Below are 18,991 nucleotides of genomic sequence, written 5' to 3'. Positions count from 1 at the left end.
TGGTTTGCGCTTAGTGGGACTATCATTTGTTTTTCAACAGGACAATGACCCAACACACCTCCAGGCTGTTTAAGGGCTATTTGACCAATAAGTAGAGTGCTGCATCAGATAACCTGGCCTCCACAATCACCTGACCCAATTGAGATGGTTTGGGATGAGTTGGACCGCAGAGTGAAGGAAAAGCAGCCAACAAGTGCTCAGCATATGTGGGAACTCCTTCAAGACTGTTGGAAAAGCCTTCCTCATGAAGCAGGTTGAGAGAATGCCAAGAGTGTGCAAAGCTGTCATCAAGGCAAAGGGTGGCTACTTTGAAGAATCTAAAATATATTTTGATTTGTTTAACACTTTTTTGCCTACTACATGATCCCATATGTGTTATTTCATCATTTTTATTCTACGATGTAGAAAATAGTAAAAATTAAGAAAACCCTTGAATGAGTAGGTGGGTCCAAACATTTTACTGGTACTGTAATTTACAACATGGTACACAAAATATATAAACTTACACACAGCACCCATGGCTAAGTAACTATAATGTTTGATCAATCGCATGAGGATACTTTATCTATGGAAAATGGCACTGAGATCATGGAAATAGTCAAATGCTCCCTTTATTATGTGAAATCCCTTGTATTCAGGGCTGAATAGGGAAGGTTCACTCTTACAATTCCTAGGATTATTATATATTTTTTTAAAGCCATTCACCTTTCAGTGTGAACCAGCGCCCATTGTGAGTACAGCGGGTGAGGTGAAACCTGCCTGGCTCCTCACAATGCAGGCCTGACACTTGAGATGGGGCTTTCACTGCACTCACACAAAGGCAGGAGAGACAAGAAAAGGCACATACTGTATACCCAAATGTACATTCTCAGGGCTAGCAAGTAGCAATGACTCTCTGCAGCTAAGACCTGAGTCGTCTGAGCTGGGGTTGTCCTAACTCCTAATACGTCTATTTGAGATATTCTCTGGCTTTACACTTCACTTCTCAATAGTTGTAGCCTATTTTCAAGCATTTGTAAGATTACGCTGGCTGTTCCAAAGTAGCCCATCCCCGACTTATCACAGGTTTGGACTTTTTATCACTGAGAAAATATCCATGAGTCTCACCATCAGAAAGACAATGAGTAAGACTTGGCGTTTTCCCTGGTCAGGTACTGTGGTCAGGTAAAACTCCTGGTCATAACAACAATAAGGCAATGGCTGAGTATCCATTATCATCTCACAGCTCCTGCAGCGTCTCCTGGAGGACCGGAGGCATAGTATGGAGACCATGATGCTGGAGGGCCCTCATATGGCAGAGGCCTTCCCAGGGGAGGAGGGGGAGCAGGCTAGGGTCCAGCTCTCCACGCTCAGACACAAATGGGAGGCCTTACTGGTAGATGCAGTGAACAGGTCAGCTATGTTATGTTTTATTTTGCTTTGCTTTGCTATGCTATGCTATGCTATGCTATCATGCTGTTGGCAGCGTGGGCTGAGCTGTAATGTAATGGGTGTTGTGTATTGGTGTTGACAGGCGGGGCAATCTGGAGCTCATCCTGCCCAGGGCCAAGCTCTTCCAGGAGAGGGTGGACAGCCTGCAGCAATGGCTCATCTCTGTGGAGCAGGACCTGGCCAAGCTACGCAATTTTGAGAGGGAAATGCTACACCTCCCCGAGGGTACGGAGGAAGCCAAGGTATACGTTTCTTCTGTATGCAGGCCTATACCCTGTGCCATATACTGCATGTTTATATACCAGTGGAGGCTGGTGGGCGGAGAAATCGTCTGACACAAAATGACTGACATATTTTTGGAATACCCCTCAGGCTGTGGTGGAAGAGATCAAGGGGAAAAACGCTGACTTGGTGAAAATTCAACAGAGCGGTCATGACCTCAAGGAGAAGATTTCAGGTACATAAATGAATGTTGCAAAATCAATGCGTTTGTAAATGTTTACCCTTACCAATACACAAAATCCATCAACAGATGACTTACATAGAGAAACAACATGAGAAGCGACATGCCACAGGAGGCTGCTGAGGGAAGAACGGCTCGTAATAATGTCCGGAACGGAGCAAATGGAATGGCATCAAACACATGGAAACCATGTGGTTGATGTATTTGATACCATTCCACTTATTCCACTCCAGTCATTACCATGAGCCTGTTCTCCCCAATGAAGGTGCCACCAACTTCCTGTGTTACATACGAATAGTAATAACATGCTAAGAGTACTAACATGCTAAGAGTACTAACATGCTAAGAGTGCCAACATGCTAAGAGTACCAACATGCTAAGAGTACCAACATACTAATAGTAATAACATGCTAAGAGTACTAACATGCTAAGAGTACTAACATGCTAAGAGTACCAACATACTAATAGTAATAACATGCTAAGAGTACTAACATGCTAAGAGTACCAACACGCTAAGAGTACCAACATGCTAAGAGTAGCAACATGTTAAGAGCACCAAAATGCTAAGATGATCCACATGCTAAGTGTAGCAACATGCTAATCCTACACGTCTTTCTGTTGGTGTGGTCCCCACAGAAGAGGAAGCCCAGCAGGTGCAGGAGCGTGTGGACAGCCTGAGGATACGCTGCTCGGTGTTGAGCCTGACCAGTGGTGACGTGCTGCAGAGACTGGAGCAGGCCCTGGAGGCATCCAGCCGCTGCACCTCCAGCCAGGAAGACCTCCACCTGTGGCTGGGCCGCATCGAGAGGGAACTGCTGGGACCTGCTGGGGGGCAGACTGGAGGGGGGGACACGGTGCTCTGTGCTACAGAGAGACAGAGGGTAAGAAGCGGGGCTTAGCAATATCGCCTGTGTACATAATTGATATGAGGTTGATGGATTGCTTACCCACCAGTCACGACTACTCATTGGGTCCTGCGCATTTAGTCAATTCTGATAGTCTTCTGATAAGGATGAAGTAGTAGGAACTCTGCACACATTTCAACTAGACAGCAATGTGTACTTTTGTTAACCTTTTGTTGACCTGTCTGCATATGTGTGTTATTGATTGTCAGTTGGAGCAGGCTGTGGTGAAGGAGATGGCCTGGTTCAGAGACACTGCCCTGGGCCTGGAGCAACTCAAAGCCTTTACTCTGGAGCCTGAGCTTATCTCTGCCCAACTCTATGAACAGAAGGTGAAGAGACCCATTGGAACTACATGTTAAAAGCTACTTTGTCCCTTAGGGCGACCCTATACAAGCCCGTTCATCCACCTCTACATATGCTATGTAGATTTGTATAGAGGTCTGGTGATGTGTGAAGTTTGAAAATATTTCTTGGTTTGCAAAGGCTTGTGTGTTTGAACAGTGTTTTACATGACCTTCATTTTAGATTGTAAAATATGCCATGCTTTTGTGTGTTGTGTACATGAAGATCCTTGCAGTGGAGATTCTGCAACACAAGTTCAACATTGAGAAGATGGTGAAGATCGCTGAAATCTTGCAGACATACGGTGATGAAGGCGAAATAAGGGATCTGCAGGTACATACTGTACCATCTTACCCATGATGTCATCTGAATATAAAACGTTCAAACAAATGAGACAAGCTACTAGCATACAGGTCACGTTAAAGCTGTTGTCATCCTTTCTCCCCAGACCCCGTTGGATGCCTTACAGGAACAATGCAACACCACGTCAGCCACCAACTCCCATGTGGTCCTGCAGCTGGAGCATGCCCAGTCCCTCTTGGTCCAGTTCACTGAGGGCTTTGCTGAGGTGTCACCATGGCTACAGGAAACCCAAGCGCTCATTGGCCAGCTCTCCCTGAGCACCATTAGCTACAAGGCATTCCGAGAACAACAGGACCTCTTACAGGTACTGTAGCAGAGACCTGCCTTTGAGTGACAATTCATTTTTTGCCGTCTTTTTTCTCCCCGTTCAACAATGATGCCCTTTTAGACTTCATAGCTCCCCCTCCGTTTTCTGCTCAAATGTGCTGTTCTACTGTTCTTCCCTTGTAGATTTTTTGGCTCCGTTCATTAGTGTACTTTAATCTACTTCCTGAAAGGATAACATTGAACATTCCCACAGGTACATAAAGACATCTCTATTCTCCTAGGTAGTCAATGGAAAGTGAGACAAGGTGACCCGTTTTATCTTTCCTCTTCAACGGTTCTCAGAGATAGAATCGAGACTCCTCGTTTTTCAAACATAGCCATTTAAGTGCACTCTACAATGCCTTTACCATGCCCCAAAAGTTATCTGGGTCATATTCATTTAGGTACCAAACGGAAGAAAACATGGAGGAATTACCTGAATTTGTCCAATAAGAAACTGTCCTTTTAGTTTTCAAAAACGTTTTACTACTGTGTGCCCTAATGAGTACAACCCATATCTATGTGCCTAGGGATCTATTTCTATGACCCCTAACCGTTTCTCACCTAGGACCTAAGGGAGTCCATAGCAGAGCATAGACCTCTGATAGCACGGCTGTGCTCGCTGGGGAAGCGTCTGTCAGAGCTTAGCCCCGCCCAGGGGGAGGAGTTCTGTCATAGCGCCACAGAGGCTGAGGAGCAGCACAGGGCCATCAGGGACAGGGTCAGAGAGGCTGCCAATCTGCTGGAAGAGTCCCTGCCAAGATACACACAGGTGAGTTCTACACACACTGCTGCATGAACACACGCGCACGCAAGCCTGCATGAAGACTGTCTTTCGGACTCTCTGTGGTCACTAAAGATCCCATGGCACTTATCTTAAGAGAAGGGTTGTTAACCCCGGTGTCCTGGCTAAATTCCTAATCTGGCCCTCATACCATCATGGCCACCTAATCATCCCCAGCCTCCAATTGGCTCATTCATCCCCCTTCCTCTCCCCTGTAACTATTCCCCAGGTCATTGCTGTAAATGAGAATGTGTTCTCAGTCAACTTACCTGGTAAAATAAGGGTTAACGGCTGAATTTTTTTTATAATAAAAAAAAGACACGTGCAACACAAACACACACACACACCCGAAGCGCACGCACCCCCCCCACACACACGCATGGTACATGTATACTTACATACAGAACACATAGCAGTCTCGCCAGACACTGCATACTGTGAGAATAGACTATACACATGTAAACGTTTGGCCGTCACATACACACAGTAACACAATGGTGTCTTGTCTCTGTAGCTGAATGAGAGGATGACACTGATTAGAGAGAGTCTGGATCGTCTGCTTGGCCACATGCAGTCTCCAGTCTCTCTGCAGGGCCATACTCCACGCATCCAGGAGCAGCTACAGGACAACAAGCACACCCTGGCTGAGCTCTCCAAGCTGGAGCTGGGGCTGGGGAGTGTCCGGACCCAGGCTGACGAGCTCCTGGCCAACACGCTGGCAGCTGGGGACGCCTCCATCGGTACAGGTACACTCGTCACAAAGTGCCGAAATGTTGGTTCTTTGCGTTAAACGGTTGGGAGTATAAAGGGTGTGTAACTTTCTTTTATGTGAGTTGTTTCAATCAATATGGAGCTTTTCTGTTTAGCAGCCGACATCTGGAGAGGGAGAATACATAGCAGGTGTTTTGCTTGCTGGGAGTGTGTAGAGAATGTAATTTGAGAGAAAACACAGAGATGTCACTGTGACTTGCAATGTTTGTGATATGTGGTTGACATGTGTATGAGTGTCTGCTAAATGACTAAAACGCAAAGTATTATATTGACTGTGTTCCGTGTTCTCCCTAGCGATCCAGGAGCAGGTCTCCAGCCTGACCCAGCTGTGGGAGGAGGCTCAGAAGCAGGCTCAGGAGAGAGATGGCTGGCTGCTCAACCTGCTGGACCTGGCCCTCAAGTTCTGGAACGATGTTAGTGACGTGACGGCCGGCCTGAACGATGCCCAACAGGCTGTCCTGGACCTGAACGCCAGTAGGACAGACTCAGAGACCATCCGTCAGAGCCTGGAGACCATGCAGGTAACTGTGGCCGGTGGAGCTGTAGTGTTTTTTTCATCTTCTGTCAGGTGTTTGTTTCGTCCTCTGTCAGGTACTAAGACGATCCAAGACGATCTATTTCAACTAATGTACTTTATGATGCCTGCTTCTATTTATCTCCCTTCTTACCGATTCCATTGTGGGGTCTCTCACCCCTGGCTATATCACCTTACAGACACTCAGGAAGGACATTGACAGTCTACAGGGGGAGCTGGACACGCTTGGCATTCTGGGAATGGACCTGATGTCAGCATGTGGGGATACAGACAAACCCGATGTCACCAAGAGCCTAGATGAGGTGAGGAGTGAGAGGAGGTAACATTCATTTTAATATTCATTTTCTGTAAGACAATCATTTTCCAATGTGTTTCTAAGCAACTTCATCACTGACTCCATAGCTCTACTGCACATGGAACAACCTGAGTAAACTCTGGAGTGAGTGTCACAAGAAGCTGGAGGAATCTTTACAGATGGCTCTACATTACCAGGACACCATACAGGTGCGTGTGTACAGTATGTGTGCGTGTGCGTGCATACATGTGTAGTGCGTGCGTGCGTTCGTTCGTGAATGCGTTTGTGCGTGTCTGTGTGTGGGAGCTGGTCACTAACATATCCGTATTGTCACATAGCGTTGCTTGGCTGCCGCTTCACCTCTTTACTTCCCCAGTGCAGTGGCAATCAACCAACAAAGACCTCCACTAGTCTTTTATGTCAATTGCAATGGCAGAAACCAGACTCTAGCTCCCTGTAATGTTGGTGATGAGTAACTGACAGACTGTGCACTTCCCTGCCAGTGGGAAACAAATGGTGTTGATGGTGTTAACTGTGAGAGACACAGTCTACGCCCGAGGTCTGGGAAGCCAGCCTCAGTGTCGCCACTTGTACAAGTCAGCAGGATCGCATGTTTCATTGTTCAACATGGAAGTTATTTCACCACTTCAAAATCCATAGCAACTATTCATAGTCTCTTGTGACACAAACGTGTGCGTATATGAATGAATGACGTTTTTAATCGTATAAAAACAATCCGTTTCTTGTTTTTCCACAGGGGCTTTTCGAGTGGCTCAAGTCAGCAGAGCTGAGATCCACAGAGGAGTTCTTGGTAGGAACTGACCTGGAGTCAGTCAAAGAGCAGCTGTGTGATCTCAAGGTGAGTCTACTCTACACAGACAGAACATACTGAAGAGCTCCCACTCTTTTCTAAACTCAGACCAATCGTTTATCATGGGAGCAAGAAGCAAGACATTCCGCAATTGTCACGAAGCCTTTGAGTATTTTGCTGTCTGACAGTTCTTTCTACGTTGCCAGCTCTGTAAAGTATATGAAACCTTTCTCCTCAGGAGTTTAAACGGGAGCTGTACCAGAAGAAGATCGAGATGGAGAGCCTGAACCACCGCTTCGTGTGCAGGCTGTCTCCAGGCTCTGAGCGTCCCGGATCTGTCTCTCCCCTGTGTGACTTCAGACAGCGCTGGGACAGCCTGGAGGCAGAGACCGTCAGCAGACAGGTCAGACTACACTCAATCACTCATCAATATGTGGAATTCAATTGGCTGGGACTGGTTTCCCAGACACAGATTAACCCGAGTCCTGGATTAAGAAGCACTTTCCATGGAGAAATTCCATTGAGGATGTTTTTTTAGTCCAGGATAAGGCTTAGCCTGTGTTCAGGAAACCGACGCCTGTTCAGTATTTTTTTTAATGGCTAGGGTTATGTTATTGAAGAGGTCGGACAATGTTAATGTGTTTTCACTACTTGTGGTTGCAGCATCAGTTGGAGTGTGCCCTGCTGGGTCTGGGTCAGTTCCAGAACACTCTGGATGAGCTGCACACCTGGCTCTCCCACACAGCCGACCTCCTCCAGTGCAGTCGGCCAATCAGCATCGACCTGCAGGCATGCGAGATAGAGCTGGCCAAACACAAGGTTCGTGACTTGAAATGAATCAACACAATTTATTGGGATCAATGCCATTTCAAAGCTTCTGACACCTATGGGTGTGTGTGTTTGAGGAAGGATGATACTATTGGATATATTGGATATGCATGTACTATGTCCTCCCCGCTCTAGGTGCTGCGTAATGACGTCATGTCCCACGTGCGTACTGTGGAGTCTTTGAACCAGGCGGGGCGGGGCCTGTTGGAGGTGGGGACTGGGGACAGCCCTCACGGTCTGCACCCGCGGCTGGAGCAGCTGAACGAACGCTGGGAGTTTGTCCGCTGTGAGACAGAGCGCAGACAGCTACAGCTGGAGAACAACCTCAGTCAGGTGAGGAGAGATTGGGAATGGGGAATAGACCAAGAGGCAAGTTAAAGGTTATTTTTCATGATCCCTCCATCTCTCTTTCTCACTCACTATCGCAAAGAGATGCCACACTTATTAGAAGTCTTAGGTCTAGCTACTTATTAGGTTTCTCCCAACATTGCGATATCATTAGTCCACCGTACTGAATGATCATCTGCTCTGTTGTGCCCTCTAGGGGTCAGTGTCTGAATCAGACTTAGTCAAATAAGAAATAATGCAGTCATAACAGATTAGTGATTGATTATTCAATTATTATAAGTGTGGTTTTCAGAAATGTATTGCTTTATTTTTTTCTACCCTAGGTCCAAGATGTTACCATGGAGATCCAGGACCTTCTTCAGTGGTTGGAGAACACAGACCTGAGGCTGTCCTCCAGTAAGACAGTGTGGGGGATGCCTGACTCTGCCAGCGAGAGGCTCAACACACATCTGGTAAGGCCAACCCAACACCTCACACCAACTCTACCCCACCGCAGTAACCTATCTAGTAACTGCCCACTGAAACTGTCCTGTGCCTTGATTAAAAAAAATGATATCCAAGTTCAGAGATTCATAATAATATAGGGTGAGAACACTTTCCCCATCCAACTGTATCTCATTAAAACCCAATGTGTATTGTAATTGTATGATTTTTTTACAAGGTTTTGCCTCAGCTCAGAGGAACCTACTCTTTGAGTATGCACATTTACAGTGTGGCATCGAGCAACAGTGATATCTATATAGCTGGATAACCCTATCTACTAGTTCATATCTTTAATTCAAACTTTTTCTTTGAAGTTGTAAATTCAAGTGTGAGTTGACTGACTAGGAAGGAACAATTGAAAATTACATATATTATTTATTTGTATTACTGACATTACATGTTTTTATATACTGTATCAACTGCTTAAAACACTTGTTCATTACTTCTGAGATGGCAGTGCGTCTTATTATGAAAGGCACGTTTTACTGTTAATTACATGGAGTTTGAGTCATAAACTATCTTCACAACCCTCCAGCTAGTCAGTACATAAAGTCATTACATCATTTCATATGGTAATACATTATGTCCTCACTTGACCATGGCAATTTAACTAGTTTTTCGCCTTTCCTAAAAGGCGTAGTGGGCAAATCACACTTCCACTGTTAAAGTATGGGAACATCTTTTCAGTGAATTTGTCTTTGAAGGTGCACAGGGTAGTGTTCTTGGTGAGGTCAAAGAATTTCACCTCCCCTTTGTTGCAGTCCAGTTGTACTCGGATCACTCGTGGGCTCTCATCTACCTTGATCTGGACGTACGATTGTATACCTGCCTTGTATTTCCCATTGATGTATTTGATGATCCACAATCCACTCTGAGGCTCCATTTTGACTTCCGTCTTGCGTGGATAGGACTCTTTGGCTACCCCTAAGATCCAGTTGTCGTTATCTCCGACCTCTACGTCCCAGTAATGTGTGCCTTTACTGTACCCTTCAGAACCCAACACTCCTACGTTAAGAAACCTTTCGGGATTGTCTGGGAGACTCTGCCTCTCGTCACAGTATGTCATAGTGGTGAGGTCATCAGAAAGGGTGAACTTAGTGGACATTGTGTTCGGATCCATGGTCACAGGAGCTATAGGGATGTAGGGATGTGTGCAGAGATGTTGTATATTAATATTGAACTATATTGGTGGGAGACACAGTAGAGAAACACTTTGGGGGGGGGGGGGGGGGGGGGGTGCACTCACTGTAGTCAACAAACTCAAGCATTTTCTCCCAAACTTTGAACTTGAGAGATCCTACATGTTTGGCCATGTCAATCAGTGCTCCTGATACTACCTCAGTATCTGCAGTATCTGGGAATGTGCAATCGGCTCTATGAGGAAAAAAAGGGATGGCGTCAGTGAAATGGAAAATAATATAGATATTTAGATATTTTTTTATTGATTTACCTGTTAAGTATGGCCTTGTAGTTCTATAAAAAAGAACGAGGACAAACGTCACTTTTGATATCAGGTAACTGCGAGAGATATAGTTTCACAGCAATGGGATTTGAAACATTTTGACAGACCCCTTACCTTGAGGAATGTGATATTGTCCACTTCCATTTCCTTATCGATAACTACAATTGTCTCTGAAAAGGTTGTGATCTCTCTGGCCAATGCCTCAGCTCTTCCTCGCATCACTTCAGATTTCTGCTGTTCTTCCTCTCTCAGGGTAGCTATCCTGGCTGTCTCTTCCTCGTCAAGGAAGTGGTGGAGTTTCTTAAACTCCCTCCTTATCTGTTCCTCTGCACATTGGGCCTGGCCCTACAATAGAAAATATTAAACTCACTTTTCAACATTGCTCAAATGCTCACTCCAATTTGTATGTTGCTTAAATTGTATTACGATAGCTACCTTTATGTGCTCCTCCCAGCTTTGATGACCCATCTTGGCTGTGTTCTTGTTTGCTAGTTTGTTCTTCAAGGTGGAAACCACAACCTGGATTTCACTCTAGATTGGAAGTGATAATTATCAACACATCTTTTTTTTTTTTTACACAACTCTGTCACACTGTAAAAAAATAAATATATGTGTTGATTCAGCTTCAATAAATCTAGGCAACCAGCTGCAATAGCGTTTTTAGTTTGCTCAACATTTGGGCATATTAGCTCAACCAACAAATGTAACTAGAAATTGTGTTGTAGCTGGTTGGTTGCCTTGATTTGTTTGTGTTGAATAATCTGAAGCCCTCTAACCTAAGCTGGGCTCTCCCCTGATACACTTAAAAACTACGTTTTTTGAAGGGTTTTGTACTTTATTCAGACAGATGCAGAATAAGGGATAGTGGGATAAATAGTTGGAAAGGTAGTGTTAAGGACTGAACCCCTCGGGGAACAGTATATGTGCATAGAGCCAGGATATTACCCCTTGTGCCAGTAACTGAAAGGTCGCTGGTTCTAATACCCAAGCCGTACTACTATTTCATCACACCTATCCGGTGTATAATTTAAACGGAACAAATATATCAACACAACATGCAACAATTTCAACAATTTTACTGAGTTACAGTTCATATAAGGAAATCAGTTAATTGAAGTATATTAATTAGGCCCTAATCTATGGATTGCACATGACTGGGCAGGGGCACAGCCATGGGTGGGCCTGGGAGGGCATAGGCCCATCCACTTGGGAGCCAGGCACCTACTCTGAGACGCTTTTTGAATACGGGTCCAGGACAAGACCAACGGATGGCACGTTGGGAAATCGTGTTGCCAAAGAGAGTAGATAGTGGTTTCCTCTCTGGTTGCTGTGCTCTCCTCGTCAACTTCAAAGATGAAAGTGCGTTTGTGCAATGTCTTTTGTCATTGCCTTCCACAGGCAAACATGAATTTGTAATTTTACGCAACAAGCCTTTTCAAATTCAACTCAAAATCCACTCAACTCACAAAATAACGTTGATTAAGACATTTATTTCGTCACTGAGGGAGATACATTGGCAGTTAAATGAAAGCAAAGTAAACAAAAAGTTTACAAAATGGACTCACCTTCAAATCAGGCACAGCCTCCTCAATGGGATAACAGTTATGACCTTTATGTTTTTTTGATGTGTAGCAGACAACACAGATGGGCTGTTTGTCATCGAAACAGAAGATTTGAAGTTTCTCTCCATGCAGCCGGCAGTTATCAGATCTGATCTTTTCACCCCCCTTCTGTATGGAATCACAGAGACTCTTTAAGGCGAGGCTTAAACTCTGCTCCTCAGATGAACACTCTGCCCTGCATGCAGGACACAGCGGATTCTCCATATCCTTCCAGTATTTCTGCAGACACTCCTCACAGAAGCTGTGGCTGCATTTGAGGACCACAGGGTTCCTGAAGATGTCACAGCACACGGGACAAGAGAGGTGCTCCTCCAAGAGAGACAAACTGGCCGCCATTATTTTTCACACCCGGATCGTCTGTGCTATTCCTTCCACGTCGATGTGAGCTGTGGCTGGATCAAAGGGCATGTTAATATGATTGAAATGGACTCCTCCCACGAGTTACCAAGAAACATAACAGAAACCAATCTCACTCTGCCTCCGTGCAGAAACTCAGTCTTGGAAAATAATGTCAACTGTTTATGATTATAGCAATATGGCAAACAATTATCAAAGGCAAAATATTGTACAAACTATTAGAGTGACATAAAACAACAAAAACTGACATTTTGTGAGGACTTTTGCCTATGTGAGCACACCTCTTTACCACTAGATGTCAGTAAGTTCCAGACATTGTGAAGACATGGAAATTATGAAGGTATTGCTTAAAAACGGCGTAAACATAAAGACATGGTCACCCCGTGACACTGTTGTAATACAGTATGTAACATTTTATCTTTAAAATCTGGTGGAAAAAAGTCACAGTGAATCCCATTCAGAGTAAACCTGTCCCAAGGTATGCTTTCATCTTATTAGCAAGGAGTTCCAAGAGCTTCAACTTAACGTTATTGTCTGCCATCTCTCTCTCTCTCTCTTTCTTTAAGATGGAGCGGCAGGCAGGCAATGCGATGGACACAGGCTTAGTGATTAATTACTTATCTCACACTGTCCAATGTTCTCCCTCCCAGGCAGCCAGGAAGCTAGGAGCCTTATTAGGGCTGAGGATGGCTGTCAATCCCCCTAGGTTCTAATGAGCTTAGGCAGTTTGACATAGTGTTCTCTCTTACTATTCTCCCTGGGACTAGTCTCAGTGACAGAGGCCTTCTGGAGTGCATCGGGACCACTCCACCAGTCTCACACCACTCTCAGGGTGTTACGGAGCTGACAGTACAGTGTGTCAGTGTGGTTTGCACTTCCCCAAGGGTTCTTGGGAAAGGACCGGGTGCTAGAACCCAGTTCCTGTCCCAAAATACCCTCATCCTCTTTGTTCGATGTCACAATGCCACTGTGCTGTAGAGCTCCTTCCTGCTGCACAGACTCTGGAGAGACGGAAGGTATTGATGGCGATGGCTCCGAGAGCATATTCCATATTGTTATCAATAGAGTATAACGGTGTCACATTTATTGCAGCCTCATATCAACCAATTTGCAAAAAGATGACAATTAGTCAATAGGCTATTTCTCTCCTGTGCTGCGCAGTTATGGTGGATGGTAACTAGTGAGTAGATGGCCGTTTGACTGCATACATAAAGAATAATATTTTGTACATAAAAAAATAATATATATATCAGTTTGAAAGGAAAGTGGGAGACGTACTGCATATGAGTGGATATAGTGGATGCTGAGCAGTGTTCAATCCCCCATTGCAAGGAGTCCGCTGCGTAAACCACAAGGCCTACGCCAAACTCGAACACGTGTGTTAGAGTCTCTTTTAGTGTCTCTTTTAAACGCCCCTCTCAGGGGTCGGGTTAAATGCGGAAGACACATGTCAGTTGAAGGCCTTCAGTTGTACAACTGACTAAGTATCTCCCTTTCCCTTTCCCTCTCTGTACCGCCCCAGGAACTGTGTAACGAGATGGACTCCAAGCTCCATGCCTACACAGACGTGAGGAACGCCATCCGCAGGATGTTGGAGAGCAGCGACGTGACCCGGGGCTCCAGCACGGAACACAGCCTCTGTATCCTGGAGCAGAAGTGGGCTACCGTCTACGGGAAAGTACAGGACCGCAAGGTGAGAGTGAGACTTAGCCTGCTCCCAGATCTACGTGCTTTAGCCAACTCCTCTGATCATTGTTAACATCACATACAGGGTTGTGTTCATTGGGGCATGCAGCAATGTTTTAGCTACAGAAAACGAAAAGGAGCATTTCTTACTGGATAAGTTCAGGTAGTCCCTCCCTTTTTCAGTCAGTTTACTTCCAACCCAGATCTGGGACCAGGGTAAGTAACACCGACGAGGGGCCTAAGAACAGGATGATTAACTACAGTATGTTTGTGAACGACCTGAGTAAAAGTGTGGTATCTGTTCTGTTCGTAGGCTAAGCTAACCGAAGGTTTGAGCCTGGCGAAGGAGTTCCACTGTAATGTCCAGGAGCTGCTGACCAGGATGGCCAAGTGTGAGGAGGCCATAGGAGTCCTGCCTGTCCCCAGCTTTGTCCTGGACACAGTCTGTGGCCAGCTTCAAGACCACCGGGTGGGTTTGTGTGTGTGTGTGTGTGTGTGCGTATTAGCATGCATGTGCACATGCATTTGTGTGTATGTGTGTGTGTGAGAGTAAGAGTGTATGTTTGTGCATATGTGTGTGCATTATGTGTGCGAATTATGTCTGCGTGTATATGATAAATCATAGTGTATCCCCCCCCCCCCCCCCCCCCCCCCCCCATAGACTCTGGTGAGTGAGGTGAACTGTTACGGTGAGAAGAAGACAGTGGTAGAGAGTGCAGGCTCCAGGCTGACCGAGCTGAGCAGGAAGGAGGACTGTGACGTGGTTCACAACCTGATCATGACCGTACACGACCGCTACAGGAAACTTCACCAGCGCGCCACAGAGAGGGGCCGTACACTAGAGGACGTCAAGAAGAATGCAAAACAGGTAGATATACAGAACCATCAGATATTCTCTGAAGTATAGTTTTTTTTGGTCATTATTAACTATTCTGTATTTTCCACCCAACATCGTCATTTTTTCCAACATCCTCTATCTAGTAACTCATAATAACCCTCCAAACAGTTAATGCCTCAGTTTCAAAAGTCCAATTTAGAAGGGCTCTCATGATAACAAGCCTGCATTAACCTCTAATATTTCAGTTCAGTGAATCTTGGCGCCTCCTAGTGGACTGGATGACTGAGGTGGAGCAGACGCTGGACACACATAAAGAGATCGCTGTGGACCACGAGGAAATTAAACTGCAGCTCACCGAACAGAAGGTAGGCCTAAAGAAATTCTAGAAATAATTATAGCTCTTATGAATATCTTTCTAGCATGGAATGTATAATTTAAATCCATTGTTTTTACATAAATTACATATTTCATTGAACTACCCCATTAATTCCTGTATTTATCTGTATGTATGCTCCTAGGACTTCCAGAAGCTTCTGCGCTCGAAGCGACCCATGTACGAGGCCACTCTAAAGAGTGGGCGGGGCCTTCATGAGAGGTCTCAGAGTGCCCAGGACAGACAGCACCTGGAGAACCTGCTCTCTGAGCTCCGGGACTCATGGGATACCATCAGTGGCAAATCCATGGAAAGGTGAGGGACACAATACACTGATGAGGGAACACCTACAATGATTTAAAACACTGGTCCCAATTCGCTCCCCACCTCTTCCCCTAGGCCTTTGATATCTGTAGACCTGAAGGGATAGGATAGGTTTAATCCAAATAGTTGTGGACTATCCACAATTTTGCTTCCACCTTACAGATTTGCAAACATTGAAGGGATCTGCAAACATCAAAGCCAAGGGCAGGGATAGAGAGTGGATTGTGATCGGAATCAATTTGGGCAACAGGGCAACTTTGACAGAGTATATGATCCAATTAAATGTTCCACAGGCAACACAAACTGGAGGAAGCACTGCTGTTTTCAGGCAGATTCACAGATGCCCTTCAAGCCCTGAATGACTGGTTATACAGAGCAGAGCCACAGCTGGCTGAAGACGTACCTGTCGGTGGGGAAAAAGACATGGTCAACAATCTGATCGACAAGCACAAGGTCATTTTTTATCCATTCTGTGTATGTGATCCAATAAGATATTGAGGCTTTCCTATGGACACCATAAAAATGCCTTTCTTGAGGCTTCACCTGTAAACTGTGTGACATCAGTACAGGGTATGAAATTCCTCTCAAGCTGACATTCTCTTGGACTCTCTTGTTTCTCAGGTGTTCCAGAAGGAGTTGGGGAAGCGAGCCGGGTGCATTAGGACCCTGAAGCGCTCGGTGAGGGACCTGACCAGGAGCAGCACTGCTGATGCCCATTGGTTGCAGGAGCAGATGGACGAATTGGAGGCACGCTGGGAGGACGTGTGTAAACTGTCCGTATCCAAGCAGGCCAGGCTGGAGGCAGCCCTTCAACAGGTAACTCACCATACTGTCTTATTCACATTTTACGATCCCGATCACACTGACTTATCTTCAGTGTTATGTTATGTAATTGTCTAGTGTGGACAGGGTATATCAAAGTTCACATCTCGGATGAGCTCCCAGAAATCGTCCAAGACAATTTCCCCCCTCTTGGACAATAAAGCCTATCCTTTCTGAACACTTTACTTAAAGCCTGCAGGTATAATGATTTATGACTTGTTATTAACATGCTTGAGGCTTTATAATGTCTTGTTATGTCTTTCTATGAAGGATAGTGTATCTCATTGTCCTTTCATATGTGTGTCTCTGTCAGGCTGAGAAGTTTGACAGGTTGGTCCACTCCTTCCTGGAGCATCTGGCGGAGGCAGAGAGGGTGCTGAGGTACGGGGTCATCCCTGAGGAAGAGGAAGCTCTGCTGGCCTTCCGCAAACAACATGAGGTAGGTAGACATTTAGGCCTAATATGACTGTAGCCTCCATTATTAAGGTGCATAAATAGCATAATAACAATTAACATCAGGGCTTGTAGAGGTTGCAAGATACAAGATATAAAAGCCTGATGCTTTATCTAGCTTTTTATAATAATAATAATAATAATAGTACATGGTATTTATAAAGCGCTTTTCAAGAACCCAAAGTTGCTTTAAAATTGTAGAAATGAAAAACAAGAAACTGAAATCAAAACAAAACAACGCCAAACTAAACAAAAGGACAAAAACATGAAACAAAGAGTAGGGTCTGGGCTCAAGGAAGGGAAAAGGTCTGATGTGTCCGTGCATGACTGAGCGAGCAGGTGTTGTGTGTGTGTGTGAGTAAGTGGAAAATAGTGGGTGCTTGAGAAGAGTGTGGGAGGATAGTGGGGTTAAGGGTAGGTCATGATGAAGAGGTAGGGCTAGACTGAAAGATGGTGATAGACTCAGATGGCCGTGGGAGGTAGTTTCAGTTTTGTGGTTGCCTTTTTAGTTTTACTGACTTTCAAGATACCAAGCTTCAGGTCATTTTGTATTTACTCATAGTTTTGTATTTTGATGGCATTACCCAGTAGACGGGGGGTGTAATGAGCTCTGTGTTTATGCCCTGTGTCCAGGAGTCAATCACTTCCCTGCGCTCCCAGGAGATGGAGCTAGAGAGCATCTGGTGTCTGAATGAGGAAATCCTGTCCTCCTGTCACCCAGACTCCATCATCACACTCAAGTCCTGGATCAGCGTCACCAAGACCCGCTACGAAGAGGTGAGTCCACTCTTACCTACTTGGGACTTTACGTAGGACAAAAATATAATAACTATGACTTAAGCGTTGGGGCATGCAATTTCTCGGAGGTATTTAAATTAGCCTTTGCGGAGTCGCCAGAAAACACTGACATCCGGTTTTCAGGGTTTACAGTATTTTACAGCCAAACTTCTGCTTCCCCTAACAACTGAAGTGGCAACTCTGCTCAGGCGTCTTTCTACACCTGCTACGCTTGGTTATATTTACATTGGCCATCCCCCACAAAAAAACGGTGAATGTTTGATCCATTTTGAAGATAAATGATGTTTTTGTTGCTGCTTTGGCAGCCTGTCAGTCAGTCTGTAGTCAGTCAGTCTGCAGTTAGTCATTTTCTGTTAGGTGGTCTTGCTGATTCCCTGTAGACAACACAGAATCCAGGTGTGACTTTTTGCTGGTGTTCCCTCTCTCTCTCTCTCTCTCTCTCTCTCTCTCTCTCTCTCTGATTCAGGTGCAGACTTGGGCTCAGCAGCAGGGCCAGAGGATCCAGGCCAGCCTGTCTGCTCTGGAGGCTGAGCGGGAGAAGCTACAGCGCCTACTGGACTGGATCTCATCCGCCGAGGAGGCCCTCAACCTCAGAGACCAGGAGCCACCAGCTGAGAGCATAGAACACAACCAGGAACTCATCGTCCAACACATGGTATAGTACATAAACACACAGTCTCAAACCATATAGTCTCTACAAGCTACAAACCATGCAGAGCACAGAACTAACAAACACAGCTAAACAGTTCCAATTCACACAGTATACAATTACCAAATACATTTACATTTGACATTTTAGTCATTTAGCAGACACTCTTATCCAGGGCGACTTAAATTAGTTAGTGCATTCATCTTAAGAGCTAGGTGGGACAACCACATATCACATAGTAAGGACATTTTCCCACAATAAAGTAGCTATCAGCGAAGTCAGAGCTATTAAGGGGGAAAAAGTCAAGTGCGAGTATTAGTTCACAAAATACTATAGAATTTTTTTTTACAGACTCAAATAATTTTTTGTAAAGACTGTTAATAGCTCACCATTCCTCCCTCCAGGTATTCATGGAGGAGCTGAACCGAAAACTGCCAGAGGTTGAACATGCCACAAAATCCTGCAAACAGAAGCTGATCCCCAAACAGCAGGCTTCACCGTGCCGCAAGGCACTGACAAGTAAGTGAAGGGTTAGGGTTAGCAACCACTTGGCTTAGGGACTTTGTATTTTATTGAATAACTGTTTTACTTACAGCTCTAATCTGAGCCATATTAAAATCTTGACGTGCACATTTTTTGAGGGATTATGTCAACACTATGAAGTTGGAATAATAGTGTGAAATTGTGAAAATTATGAAAATGCCCTTCTAGTGTAAGAGCTGTTTGAAAAGACCACCTGAAAGATTTTGATCGGATTGAGTTTTTGCCTGCCTATTGACATCACCAGGCGGTAAATTACTGAAAAGACTAAAGAGAGTTCCAAACCTCTCGGCCAATAACTGCTCGTTTTCAGTCCCCCCTCACCCCAATCAGACAACTCCCAGACAGTCCTTGATACATTCTTCCTTGAGAAATCGCTCGTTGTTATTTTTGTACATTTTT

At 45.1% G+C, this 18,991-nt stretch overlaps 2 protein-coding genes across 5 annotated transcripts in view; one reads left to right on the top strand and one right to left on the bottom strand.

The window, feature by feature from the left end:
* The window catches only part of macf1b (microtubule actin crosslinking factor 1b), a 44,360-nt gene that overhangs the window by 18,256 nt on the left and 7,113 nt on the right, over positions 1 to 18,991 (top strand). For 3 of the 4 annotated variants that reach the window (XM_029738022.1, XM_029738019.1, XM_029738020.1), the window contains exons 5-32: positions 1,226 to 1,392; positions 1,514 to 1,673; positions 1,804 to 1,888; positions 2,531 to 2,775; positions 3,009 to 3,128; positions 3,367 to 3,474; positions 3,590 to 3,808; positions 4,379 to 4,582; positions 5,109 to 5,340; positions 5,660 to 5,886; positions 6,080 to 6,202; positions 6,303 to 6,404; positions 6,953 to 7,054; positions 7,245 to 7,409; positions 7,670 to 7,825; positions 7,970 to 8,167; positions 8,506 to 8,634; positions 13,629 to 13,799; positions 14,106 to 14,261; positions 14,454 to 14,660; positions 14,876 to 14,995; positions 15,149 to 15,318; positions 15,621 to 15,780; positions 15,949 to 16,143; positions 16,463 to 16,588; positions 17,236 to 17,379; positions 17,867 to 18,055; positions 18,454 to 18,568. In XM_029738022.1, the coding sequence (XP_029593882.1) occupies positions 1,226 to 1,392; positions 1,514 to 1,673; positions 1,804 to 1,888; positions 2,531 to 2,775; positions 3,009 to 3,128; positions 3,367 to 3,474; positions 3,590 to 3,808; positions 4,379 to 4,582; positions 5,109 to 5,340; positions 5,660 to 5,886; positions 6,080 to 6,202; positions 6,303 to 6,404; positions 6,953 to 7,054; positions 7,245 to 7,409; positions 7,670 to 7,825; positions 7,970 to 8,167; positions 8,506 to 8,634; positions 13,629 to 13,799; positions 14,106 to 14,261; positions 14,454 to 14,660; positions 14,876 to 14,995; positions 15,149 to 15,318; positions 15,621 to 15,780; positions 15,949 to 16,143; positions 16,463 to 16,588; positions 17,236 to 17,379; positions 17,867 to 18,055; positions 18,454 to 18,568 (4,495 nt within the window). The remainder of the gene's footprint in view (positions 1 to 1,225; positions 1,393 to 1,513; positions 1,674 to 1,803; positions 1,889 to 2,530; positions 2,776 to 3,008; positions 3,129 to 3,366; positions 3,475 to 3,589; positions 3,809 to 4,378; positions 4,583 to 5,108; positions 5,341 to 5,659; positions 5,887 to 6,079; positions 6,203 to 6,302; positions 6,405 to 6,952; positions 7,055 to 7,244; positions 7,410 to 7,669; positions 7,826 to 7,969; positions 8,168 to 8,505; positions 8,635 to 13,628; positions 13,800 to 14,105; positions 14,262 to 14,453; positions 14,661 to 14,875; positions 14,996 to 15,148; positions 15,319 to 15,620; positions 15,781 to 15,948; positions 16,144 to 16,462; positions 16,589 to 17,235; positions 17,380 to 17,866; positions 18,056 to 18,453; positions 18,569 to 18,991) is intronic. The other variant, XM_029738021.1, reaches the window with a different exon arrangement.
* LOC115177334 (nuclear factor 7, brain) lies at positions 9,021 to 12,131 on the bottom strand. Its single transcript, XM_029738023.1, has 6 exons — positions 11,693 to 12,131; positions 10,563 to 10,658; positions 10,242 to 10,472; positions 10,116 to 10,138; positions 9,912 to 10,039; positions 9,021 to 9,796 (listed from the first exon to the last, which is right to left on the bottom strand). Exons 1-6 carry the CDS (start codon positions 12,083 to 12,085, stop codon positions 9,276 to 9,278), a joined length of 1,392 nt encoding a protein of 463 aa, XP_029593883.1. The 5' UTR covers positions 12,086 to 12,131; the 3' UTR covers positions 9,021 to 9,275.

Source organism: Salmo trutta, chromosome 37 (assembly GCF_901001165.1).
Source record: "Salmo trutta chromosome 37, fSalTru1.1, whole genome shotgun sequence".
In the NCBI taxonomy this organism is placed as follows: Eukaryota; Metazoa; Chordata; class Actinopteri; order Salmoniformes; family Salmonidae; genus Salmo; species Salmo trutta.
Note: the sequence above shows the minus strand (reverse complement) of the source record. Positions and strands in the feature narration are given on the sequence as shown.